General features: G+C 51.3%; 2 protein-coding genes across 2 annotated transcripts in view; both read left to right on the top strand.

The window, feature by feature from the left end:
* Positions 1-9,435, top strand: part of LOC119113212 (uncharacterized) — a gene marked incomplete in the record, with an annotated part of 11,965 nt that extends 2,530 nt beyond the window's left edge. The window contains 8 exon segments of the mRNA XM_037237568.1: positions 1,763-1,854; positions 2,427-2,559; positions 3,087-3,197; positions 3,447-3,551; positions 5,845-5,961; positions 6,287-6,389; positions 6,774-6,871; positions 7,526-9,435. Coding sequence (XP_037093463.1) covers positions 1,763-1,854; positions 2,427-2,559; positions 3,087-3,197; positions 3,447-3,551; positions 5,845-5,961; positions 6,287-6,389; positions 6,774-6,871; positions 7,526-7,618 — 852 coding nt within the window.
* A 1,945-nt stretch (positions 9,436-11,380) lies between these two features.
* The window catches only part of LOC119112803 (uncharacterized), a gene marked incomplete in the record, with an annotated part of 5,928 nt that continues 5,241 nt past the window's right edge, over positions 11,381-12,067 (top strand). Inside the window, 1 exon segment of the mRNA XM_037237087.1 lies at positions 11,381-11,799. Within this exon segment, the coding sequence (XP_037092982.1) occupies positions 11,686-11,799 (114 nt within the window).

Genomic DNA, 12,067 nt, shown 5'->3' with positions numbered 1-12,067 from the left:
CAAGGCCGGCGACGACGACTCTTTTTTATATTTACTGCCGGGCCAATCGATTCGATGGTAATTGGGTGATACGTCCATACCGTGCGGCACGCTGGTGTCTGTGTTCCTGCGCGGCCGACCTGCCTGCCTGGTGTCCGCCTGCCCTTGGGCGATTCCTGTCGTCACGTACCGATTGTCGATGATTTTTCCTTTTGCGTCACCTTCTCAGAATGATCGAGGAAATTAATGCGTGAGCAACGGCATGTGAAATCTGTGCCATGTCACTTGGGCTCCGTTTATTGCTTATTGGAGCTAGACTGCAACGCTATGGCATTCCAGCGAACGCGATCTAAATGCACCTACATTTACATGAAACCAATGCATGCACCGGGAAAGGACATTCTCACTAAGCTCGAACGGCAATGTTTGTTTCAGCCAAGATATTTGGAGGAGGGCATGGCAGTAAGCGAGAAATCGAGCTGGAACAGGAGCTGGACATTCTGGAGTCGCGACGGGCCCGTATCATGGAGGCCAACTTCAAGGTGGGTCTGAAGTTAGAGGTGCCTGTTTCATCCTTCGGAGGTCATGTGAGTGTGCTCAGGTTCCATCTCAGTCTGCCGTCTGAGGTTATCTAGTAATGTAAAGCCCCTTCCGCAACGGAAGCCTGGTCAAAAACCGCCATTGCAACATGCCATACTAAAATTCTACACCAGTCTTATCGTCAGTCCAATCCTCTTTCCTGAATCGATGTCATTCATGGGTGTCGGGCTGGTTCGAATTCTGCAAATCTGATGACCGTTAGCCGTAGTGGAATCGACCCTAGACGTGTTGCCCATGGTCCCACTGAAGATGGATGTCGCGTTCAAGCCGGGGCTCTCTGTCAGCTCCCACGCCACATTCGCACTGGAGCACCCGGTCATTTCGCCCACATGCCGCACAAAGCGACGGCAGGCACGAAAGTGCTTGAGGCTGATTGCTCGCGCTGTAAAATGAAGGCATTGCAAGCCACGTCCTTACGTTCAGCGTACATGGGAGGAGATGAAACAGTCATCACCGCCCAAAGGCTTAGCTCCGGCCTGCGTAGTTTTGAACGAATGAACACGACTAGATGAGCAAACCGTCGCGAGACAAAGCTATTCCCGACACAGCCATATGCACTGGCCCTCCGTTATGATAGCTCGGCCCACTCAGCCGGTGCGTTTTCAAGGATGTCGCGCAGCCTTTCTGTTTCGGTTCCACATCATCTGGCATTCATTGCTGACAAGGACGCAGCCCTGCCACCCAAAGCCGCTGTCCTCCAGATACGTTGGAGGGCTGTGTACTCCCGGACGTCTGACGCCAGTTGTCAGATATGCAGGCGCTGCTGTAGACGGTCCGGACGTTTGGTCTCTGGCGGGTGACGGTCGGTCCGTGGCGGATATGAGCCTCTTGCTGAGTCGGTCCGTGAGCGGTGTGCCTGCGGTACGCGCTGTGACGTGTTGCGCGTGACGTCGGTCCGTGCGGTGCTGGTGGGGGATGCGTCGGTCGTGACTGGTGTCCGTGACGGTGTTGATGGCCTCTGACGGTGACGTCGGCCCGTGACGGTGTTGATGGCCTCTGGCGATGACGTCGGCCCGTGACGGTACTGATGGCCTCTGGCGATGACGTCGGCCCGTGACGGTATTGATGACCTCTGGCGGTGACGTCGGTCCGTGACGGTGCTGGTGGCCTCTGGCGGTGACGCCAGTCTGTGACGGTGTTGATGGCCTCTGGCGGTGACGTCGATCCGTGACTGTGCTGGCAGTGGCGTCAGGCGCAGATGATGATGGAGTACGCCTGCAGGCAGCTAGCGGTGGCCGTGCAGAAGTGGCAGGACCTGCCAGACATCCCGACAATGTAACTATGCCCTTACTCGCTCACACACACGCACACACGCACACACACACACACACACACACACACACACACACACACCACACACACCCACACACACACACACACACACACACACACACACACACACACACACACACACACAAACACACAAACCACAAACACACACACACACACACACACACACACACACACACACACACACACACACACACACACACACACACACACACACACACACACACACACTCACACAAACCGAACAGGCCGCCTTGAAACGCACAAAGCATATATCGCGCTCAGTTTCACCTCATAGTAACAAGGTCATCCGCATAAGCAGTCATCACAGCAATCGTCTATGCCTACAGCAACTTGAAAACAACAGCAATCACCAAGCTCCTGAACTCGTTGTTCATCTGCGCAATCAATGCGTCTCACGTGGCGATAACGCGTCGGGGTGGGCCACACATTTATGGCGCACCAATCACCGTCGACGACGTCATTTCTGAAGCGGTACAGCAGCCGCCTTCTCGCGGAACGCGCCGTGTGTCGGACAGCCACTTACACTCTCACAGAGAGCTGGAGATCCGGTACACGATGCCGACCGAGATACGCCAGAACATGATCGAGACGCCACACAACATCAGCACCGCGCAGCAGCATGACAGCGTTGCCAACTACATCGGCAACAACAACTCGCTCAATCAGGTGAGATCATGGCGTTAGCCGCCTCGAGGAGCATGCGAAGAAGGCGTGGATCAAGGATGGCTTGGCGGAATCGAAGGCAAGTCAGTAGCAAGGCCCAGCGAAAAGCTGCTCAAAATGTGTGCGGCTGGGGTAGGAGAAACCGATATGCAGCCACAAAAAACATGTGCTAGTAATCGGGCAGTTGTAGTTGTGAAAGTGTAGATGCCTGTCGCGTGTTGTTGTCTGTAATGCTCACAGCGTGGTGTCTAGCCTTGGGATGGTGAAAAATGAATCCGGATTACCGAAAACGTCGATGCAATCGTAGTTCATCTACATGCCGTTCTGCGCCACCAGCTGCCTCGACAATGTTTTTTTGACCACTGTTATCTTAAGGATCTGTATCAAAAGTAAGAACATATTCACCGATGGCATGCCAAGCTGTTGTTGGGTTTGGCGAGGTTTGGCGAGCTAACTGCCGAACCATCAGGTAGACGACGGGGACTGAAATGGGTCGAACATCAGCCGGAGGGGTTTTGTGTGCACAACAGGATGTGGAATCAGTGTTCGAAACACCGAACAATGACGACCCAGAGAAGGCCCGAGAGCGACTGCAGCAGAACCATCAGAAGGCCTCCTCCTTGCTACGCTGGTTCGAGCAGGTACACTTACATCTGAACTCTCCATCGCCGAACAAAGCACATACATGATATGCCTTCCCACACGTTGGAATTACATGAGCAGCCGTAATAACAGCACAGGCGTTGTCTCTCAGGTAAATCGACCTTTCAAGTTTTCCCTGCCTCCCACAGAAAGCCTGAAGCTCCCTTCTGAGCACGCACAACATGCTCGCCTGTCACCTTTGTCAGTGCCTCTGGTGGAGTGACTGTCCTATGAACCCGCTGCCGCAGGTGCTGAACACCACCATCATGCAAGATCTGGCTGCCATCAACCGGCAGGTGCGCCAGACCACGCTGGAGCTCAAGGAGGAGCGGGTGCGACTCATCAAGCAGAAGGTAGCTGGCCCGCCCTCACTACCAACAGCCCTCTGACCACGTCTGAGTGTATCCGCCACGCTTCACAAACGGTCACCTGGCCGACCAATGGTGTAGCGGTACGCATACACCCTTGATGCGAATGAATAAAGGTGTTGCTCTATGCAGACTGGTAGCCATCTGCTATGCACGCAAAGGACAAGCCGATGCATTGTCCATCATCATCAGGCCTTTTTCGCCACTCAGTGTCTGCACATGAATACTTGCCACGGCACATTTTCAAGGCAAGGCTCAATCGACGTGACGAATTCCCTCAGTATTCGATCATGAAAGGTGAACGTGTGTAGGTAATTGCTAGGCTATATGGAGCACCAGAAGTGATTAGGCAGGGGTGCTTATTGGCAACACTGCCATGCCACCGATGGTGTACCTGTCAGACCTGGCAATCCGTGATCACATGCAGTCGGATATGTGTCGTTCCGTATTCACGGTCTGCGGCATATTAACAGCATATTAAAAGTACCGGTCAGAGCTTTATCAACTATTCAGCTCTGGACCGACGCACGCACGGCTTGTGCGTCACTGAGGCGATCCCAATCCAACACAGGGGTGCACGACTGCATGTGTCGGAAAGGTCACGACATTGGACGATCACAAATGTTGATGACGCTTGTGAACATAAAAATCGGTGTATTAAAACTAGAACTGACGATTCGGAATCGCAGGATTCGAATACGTGCGAATAGTTTCGGATCTTGCGAATGCTCGAGCCCTGAGAAGGTGTATTCAAACTTCAAGTACCGCTATCGAGTAACGATAGCCATCGTTTCTGCATACAAGCTCATGCCTTAGCTCTCGCCCTGATTCGCCGTTTTTACAACGCAGGCTGATGGGGGGAGAGGGCGATGCGACACGTTTTTGGCGTCAAAACACGTACAATAGATGCATCGTAGGTTACTGTAAATTTTGGGCGCGATTGCATGACATACCGGGGAGCTATTCTTATGCCGGGGAGCTATTCTTAACAAACCCTTACGGGGTGGAATCGCGTCGACCCTCCCCCCAAAGTAGGCTGTTGAATTTGCAGATAGAGAGTGCGTAACACTGACGTTTGCGGCGGCCTGCTGAGCCTGAGCTGGCGCCTCACTGTACCAGCCGGCGGCCTGCTGAGCCTGAGCTGGCGCCTCACTGTACCGGCCGGCGGACTGAAGTCTGAGCTGGCGCCTCACTGTACCGGCCGGGGGCCTGCTGAGCCTGAGCTGGCACCTCACTGTACCAGCCGGCGGCCCGCTGAGCCTGAGCTGGCGCCTCACTGTACCGGCCGGCGGACCGAAGTCTAAGCTACTGCCTCACTGGCGGACGGAAGCCTGAGCTGTCGCCTCACTGTACCAGCCGACGAATCGACGCCCGAGCTGTCGCCTCACTGTGTCGGCCGGCAGACCGAAGCCTGAGCTGTCGCCTCACCGTGGCGGCCGGCGGACCGAAGTCCGAGCTACTGCCCCACTGTACCAGCCGCCGGACCGAAGTCCGAGCTACTGCCCCACTGTACCAGCCGCCGGACCGAAGTCCGAGCTACTGCCTCACTGGCGGACCGAAGCCTGAGCTGTCGCTTCACTGTGCTGGCCGGCGGACAGCAGCCTGAGCTGTCGCCGGCGGACCGAGGCCTGAGCTGTCACTAGCGGACCGAGGCCTGAACTGTTGCTTCACTAGCGGACCGAGGCCTGAACTGTTGCTTCACTAGCGGACCGAGGCCTGAGCTGTCGCCGGCGGACCGAGGCCTGAGCTGTCACTTCACTAGCGGACCGAGGCCTGAACTGTTGCTTCACTAGCGGACCGAGGCCTGAACTGTTGCTTCACTAGCGGACCGAGGCCTGAACTGTCGCTTCACTAGCGGACCGAGGCCTGAACTGTTGCTTCACTAGCGGACCGAGGCCTGAGCCGTCGCTCCACTAGCGGACCGAGACCTGAACTGTTGCTTCACTAGCGGACCGAGGCCTGAACTATTGCTTCGCTAGCGGACCGAGGCCTGAACTGTTGCTTACTAGCGGACCGAGGCCTGACCCGTCGCTTCACTAGCGGACCGAGGCCAGAGCCGTCGCTTCACTAGCGGACCGAGGCCTGAACTGTTGCTTCACTAGCGGACCGAGGCCTGAACTGTCGCTCCACTAGCGGACCGAGGCCTGAACTGTCGCTTCACTAGCGGACCGAGGCCTGAGCCGTCGCTTCAATAGCGGACCGAGGCCTGAGCTGCCGCCGGCGGACCGAAGCCGCGCTAAGCCGGCGCCGCATAACTCTCAGTCACCGTCTGCCGCAGGTGAAGGAGATCTGGGGCACGGACGTGCACGTGGAGATCGAGGATGACGGCAGTGACGAGGTGGCCATGTCACTGCAGGGTCTCAGCGACGAAGAGATCATGAAGACGTTCGAGTCGGTCAGTTGCATGAGACGGCTGAGACCGCAAGATCACTTCAGTCGTTATCTACATGTCGCACTGTTTATAACTAGATGGTGACGGACGTCACTCTGATGTAAAGAGATGTGAAGTTTCGCTGTCTAAGACAGCACATGCCTGCATTAAAGAGAACACATCATGTTTCGTGTTTCCTTGTTTGTTTTGATATAGCGAAAGTGCGAAATGCCCCAATGTTCGTTGATAAATGTAATTCTGACAGAATAATTGGGCACACTTGTGTTATTACTGATGTGTACCGAAGCGTGCGACGGGTCAGACAAAAGGCGCCTGGCGTGATCCGCAGACGGATTATATGGATCGGATGACACCACCGATGAACATAGACGAGCTGAATCCAATGCCAACCAACGAGGAACTCTTCGGAAAATCGTACGAGGAGTTCAAAAGTAAGCGCTAAGGGAAGATCGTACCGAGATTTGGCGAAAAGGATGCATTACAAACCCTCTGTTAGTTTTCCTGTTCAGTATGAGCTTGTTACCTACAATTTCTCGTAATAACGTTCAAGCGTTTCATCATAACTTAATTTCCTCTTAATTCAGATCCGTCTCAAACCTGCTAGGATCCTCTTATCACCCGATAACAGAAGCCTTATTACTGCCCAGTTGATAGACATTGAGATCGACATGTTAATTCCAGCGCTGCATGACGCCTATCGCCGTCAGCGGGCGCTCCCAATGTGATCCCGCCAGCATCTTATGAGTGGCGTACGCTGTCGCCACTCACATCCCTCACCGACCAGATTACGAACACTGCATCCTGTCCCTCCGCAGAGGAGCTGGACAACATGAGGGAAGAGCACGAGATGGAAATGAGCCTTTTCCTCCGCGAGCAGGACAAACAGGCCGCCAAAGCACGCGGTGACCTGCAGGTCAGTGGACATCCGATGTTTTCACGCCTCACGCATTTTACCATACGTTGTGGGACATTCTGCGGCGTCATTCATCATAAAAAGATCCCATCTTAAGTGCGTACTGTTACATATAACAATGATACTTCCGAGACAAAAAGCTATTCATTCGCTATTTTTACTTGGTGGGCATGACCTGCGGCCGGTAGCAACAGTTGCGCTAAAGGTCATGTGACGTCAGAGAGTAGGACGAATCATCCACAGCATTGCGGCACGTTAAACTTTCCCCACCAACTTTTGCCGTTGACCTGGAATTGCACGATCAGATGGTTGGGGTCAGAGCTCATACAACAGACACTGCCTAGTGATAGCTCTGATCCCAGAAACCCATCCATTTGAAGGCTCGTACTTCTTTTATGTAAAGGTAAAGGTAAAAGGTAAAACACAAGGTAAAACACTTGATATAAAAATGGCTCTCAAGATTTTCTGTCCATTTGTTTACTACTACATCCTGGTCCAGTGCTGTGAAAGTGGCAGATCCTAGCCATGAATTGCCAGGCCTAAGCCAGGGCCTGTAGAGCTGGAGCACGGTTTTCTGATCGAGGGAGTTGATTGGGCTCGCCACAGATCTATTGGCTGTCGTTACCATGGACCGTGTCGATCATGACTTCGCAGGCAAAGCTGGAGGCGCGTAGGCGCGATCGAGCAATGCGCAATCTGGAGACCAAGCAGCGCCAGGTGCTGGCCACTGGTGCCAGCGTCAGCTAGACGCAGCCGACCGGGCGTGCTGCGCTGCCTGCCGGCCGACCGACCGCTGGCCTTCCGAATATCGGCTTCAGGACACCACAGCTCACACCGCTGGAGCTGGCCGGCCCGGCTGATCGGGGATAGAGAGGGGCGAAATAGCGTACCGGCGGCCGGGGCTCAGGCAGGTGTCAGCGGCGCCGTCGCCGCCTCAGTCAGCTGGCGTCACTTGCAGACCAGCTTCGGGGGCGCTACCGTCGCTGCGGCGGCTCCGCAGCGACGTCCGCGGCAGATGGCGCTGCGCGGTGTGTAGCGTACCGGCGTCGCATCCGCACCTGTACCGTTTCCCCGCGTCCAAGTATCGTGATCGTGTGGGTGCAATATCTTAACCATAACGTATCGGGATGACAATAGACGTCGTGAGACAAATCAATGTGATGCATAAGAATGTTATTTTGCCCATATATATTTTATGCTGCGATCTTCAAGACGACGAATGCACTGCTAGCTCCCATGTATCCATGCACATCACAAACCTCAAGCCATTTATCGAAATAAAAAAGCATCTTACGAGAAAGAGTTGCTCAAACGGTCAGTAGAAACGGATTTGGATAGATGATGCAACTGCAAACAATGGCGATTAGTGTTTGCAGGCTCTTCGCAGCCCCTCCATTCTGTGCGCTGCTGAAGCGAAGGAGGACTTTGGCAATACTGAACATAGTATGACATGTTCGGTATTGCTGAATGCATGTTACAGAAGTATACTGTGTGTCAGCTGAACATGCTGTACTTCGACCATATTCCATGACATGGTAGTCCTGATCTTCAGCCAGCAGCATTGTGTTTTACTCTTCTTGAAACGAGTTAACCAATGCTTTCTTGAGGCGCAATTCTGGTTCATCTGTTTATCTTCCAGGCGCATTTTTGTTCTGCGTACAAAGTCAGATTTTTATAAATGTGACTGGCGACGAGGCGAAACAAGGTCCAGACCTGTGACTTAAAGGGACTGGTCATGGTTGAAAATGTCCAAATTATAGTTTTCTTAGAATGAGCACAGAGCTTTGGACTTCAAAGACGGGTTTTAAATCCCAAAAATAGCGTACACGGAACTGTTATAATTTTTGTCCTTTGGCTTCGACCATAACGCTAAAGCCTAACACAGTGTCATAATGCCAAGTACCACTAACGTGTACTTGCTTCTTCGAAAGCAGATAGCCATGCCAAAGCTTTGCATGAGTTATGACGCAATACACAGCTAATGGCTGTGAGAATTACACAATACGAGCCAGAAAATTATGGCGTATCTGCATGTGCACATCTTAAAGCTTGATATATTTGCGATGCGCGTGGGACCTTTAATGCCGGTGGCCCTATTTTAAAACATCAGAAAGTAAGCCTAATGTCTCCAACGAATGTCTACAATATGCGTACGTTACCCACATATAACGCGCCACACATGTGGTTGAAGTTCGGCAAGGACTCCTTTTTCTTAATTATCCTTCTAAAACTCCTTTCTTGCTGAATCATGGCCCACATGGCACGGTCGACCACTGCGGTTCGCCATGTGTTTACAGCAACAATGAATGACGAAATGCGTTAAATATACATAGGCCTGTCGCTTGGTCGTTCACTAATTGCTGTTTCCTCGTTGTTCTCATGATCTCGTGCCTTGTTTCACCCCACTATTGCAGCATGTTACCGATTGGACATAAACTCGCTGTTTGCTGCCCTTCAAGTGGAAAGGATTGGGACGGAGTTACAGCGTCGGGTATATATGCACGCACCGTACTAAGCTAATGTTCGGCAATGTTTCAGGATCATGAATATATCATGTGACGTTCGGCATGGTGTTCCTTTGGTAAGCTCGTAATATAGCTAACCGAAAAGACAAAGCGTGAGCCTATTGTGGACATGAAAAGTACCTCACGCCAACCAGTGCATGCCATTTCTTCATTTACCGTGACAGGTGTCACCAACAGCCTCCTGGACTTAGCACAGAAACTTATCTCCGCAATAAGAGGATGGCAATAGGGCTCGAACATCCCCACATAACGAACACAGACAGTGTGATCTGTGTTCAAGTGTGAAACGAAACATCATCATAGCGACTTTTCCATGCGTTCACACAGTCACGTCGACAGGAAGATCAAGAGCATTTGAGTCACGAGCCAAGATCACATGTACGTACATACATGGAGATACCCCGACGGATATAAAACATATAATTATCATTATAGTCTAATAGCAGCTTCAGTGACCGGCATTGGTTGCGGGTAAGGTCTAACTTGCCCTCAAGAACCGGGGACATAAAAGCTGTAAACGATGTAATAAACTCTCACAGAATGACCGTACTGCAGGCGCGGACCAAGGATATTCATGAAATGCAAAGTTCTTCAAAATGTTGTGATATTATCTAAGAGCCCCGGGGCCAAACATCTTTAATACGGTCAGGGTCTGAGAAAAGTTAGGATGCTATCGCGATAAATTGGAACTAAAAATCATCAATGGCCTCCAAGTGTAGACAGCAATGACCCGTTCCCCATTACCCGGAATGACCAGAGTGGTAGAGCAGCCAGTGGGATCACAGAGGATAGGAAGGATATACTCCAGGAAGGAAATGCGGTCTCATACAACTATCTGGACGCCAGAGTCGGCGATGAGGATGAGTGTTGCCTCTGTTAAATAACTGACTGCGAAGCGGATAATAACTGCGTAAGTTGTTAAGTGCATTTGAGAGGAACATTATTCACATAGATATGACAGTAGTAATAGCCTTATTCCTCGGAGAAGAGCCAGGAGATTAGAGATATGAATGCGCTGCTATTTCGGCAACATGCCTTATTGAAACGAAGAGCCGAAGTCGTAAGTCCCACTCCCAGAGCAGAGGGGTAGGCGACACCATGAAGCCTCAGCAGGTGAGTGCGTCATAAAGTTCCAATGAGACACACATCATTTGCAGCATGTTCTTTCGCCTAGAAACATGATACAGCTCGCTGTGGTTTCGGCCAGTACCAGGACTGGTATGTACCTATGCTCTCGTCCAATGTTAATATACAGGCAGCTAATTTCGCTGGGTAAGTGGTTAAAATCCTTGTTTATAACAAACATTTGAAAATGCACCCACAATTACAGCTGCAGGCCGCAAAGCAAATATCACGCTAAAGATGATTTCACAGTAATGTTTCGGCTGTCATTGCCGCAACAGTGCTGTGACACTGTGCTAACGTACGCTCTATGATACTGGGAGGGTGTCATACGCTCCTCAAGGCATTGGCCAGCAGCAGGACTATCCGGAAGAAAAAATCATTCGAGCTGTACCCTGACCTTGTCATTCGTGGTGTTATAGACATAACGCGTTACATGGCCCAATACGCAGAGAGGTGATCTTCTAACCGTTCATCTTTAACAATTTATTTTTATTTTTTATTTTTTATACCGTACACTCTTGACTGCAGTCTCAAGCTCCAGGAAATACAACGAATAAGGCGCAAAGTTCACTCAATTTCGGCAGACATGCCCCTTCAAGTGATGTTTGAAATTCATGAAATCTATGACGCTTCAAAGTTTCAAAACTAGCCTGAAGAGGTCACTTCTGCCAAATATGGTGAACTTTGCGGCTTCTTTATTTTATTCTTAGAATTTGAGATTGTAGTCAAGAGTGTACGGTGTACTGGCGATCTTCTTCATCAAGGATCGCACCAAAGTAAGTCACTGAACAAGCCAACTTTCTCAAACTGAAATTCCCAAATAAAGTAACTTAATACTTAAATGCCAATAATACGATAATGCAATGCTTTGATTTTTCTCATTTTGACTACCCAGGCCAAGATATATAGTATCATACAATCATAAAATATTTAAATGTATCTTGCATTAGGAGCGTCATGCTAGTGGTGGGTTTCGCAGGCCTGAGTGATGTTCTCGAAATCTTCAGTCGAAGCACACGAGTCGCCTCCCACTTGCGCAGAGACGCGTATGAGCGTGTTTAGTCAGTGAGCTAGCATACGGACCATGACAGTACAAATATAGGCGAAGGAGAAAGTTGAAGTCCTGAGGAGGCAATAGCAAGACTGAAAGAAGGTTCCGCCGCAATGGCTGGCCTCAACGACGATAACATAGATGAAGAAGCGCTCGCTGAAAAGGGGCTTGACAAGGCGGAGGGGGAACAAGGCAAGATGGCGAAGCGTGGCAATGGATTTCCAAAGGTTAGAGCAGAGTTCACAAGGATCGCATCACATCCTATCTGCCCTTCAAACAAGCCTGGTGGCATTGCAAGTCTACAGTTCACTCCACGACACCACGACGGACAGTTCGCACTTCATCGTCCGGTCATCTTCAGTAAACGTCATACAAACGCATGAATGACATTTGCAATCACGTGAGACCATTCATGTTTACCATCGTCTTGCACATGAGCCACCATTAGCGAGGCAGCGGCCACGCCCAGCGCGTAGTACTCTGTCGTCGATGGAC

This window comes from Pollicipes pollicipes, unplaced genomic scaffold (assembly GCF_011947565.3).
Source record: "Pollicipes pollicipes isolate AB1234 unplaced genomic scaffold, Ppol_2.1 Scaffold_7261;HRSCAF=8764_pilon_pilon_pilon, whole genome shotgun sequence".
Lineage (NCBI taxonomy): Eukaryota > Metazoa > Arthropoda > Thecostraca > Pollicipedomorpha > Pollicipedidae > Pollicipes > Pollicipes pollicipes.
The sequence above is the reverse complement of the archived record's forward strand: the minus strand, read 5'-3'. Positions and strand labels throughout refer to the sequence as shown.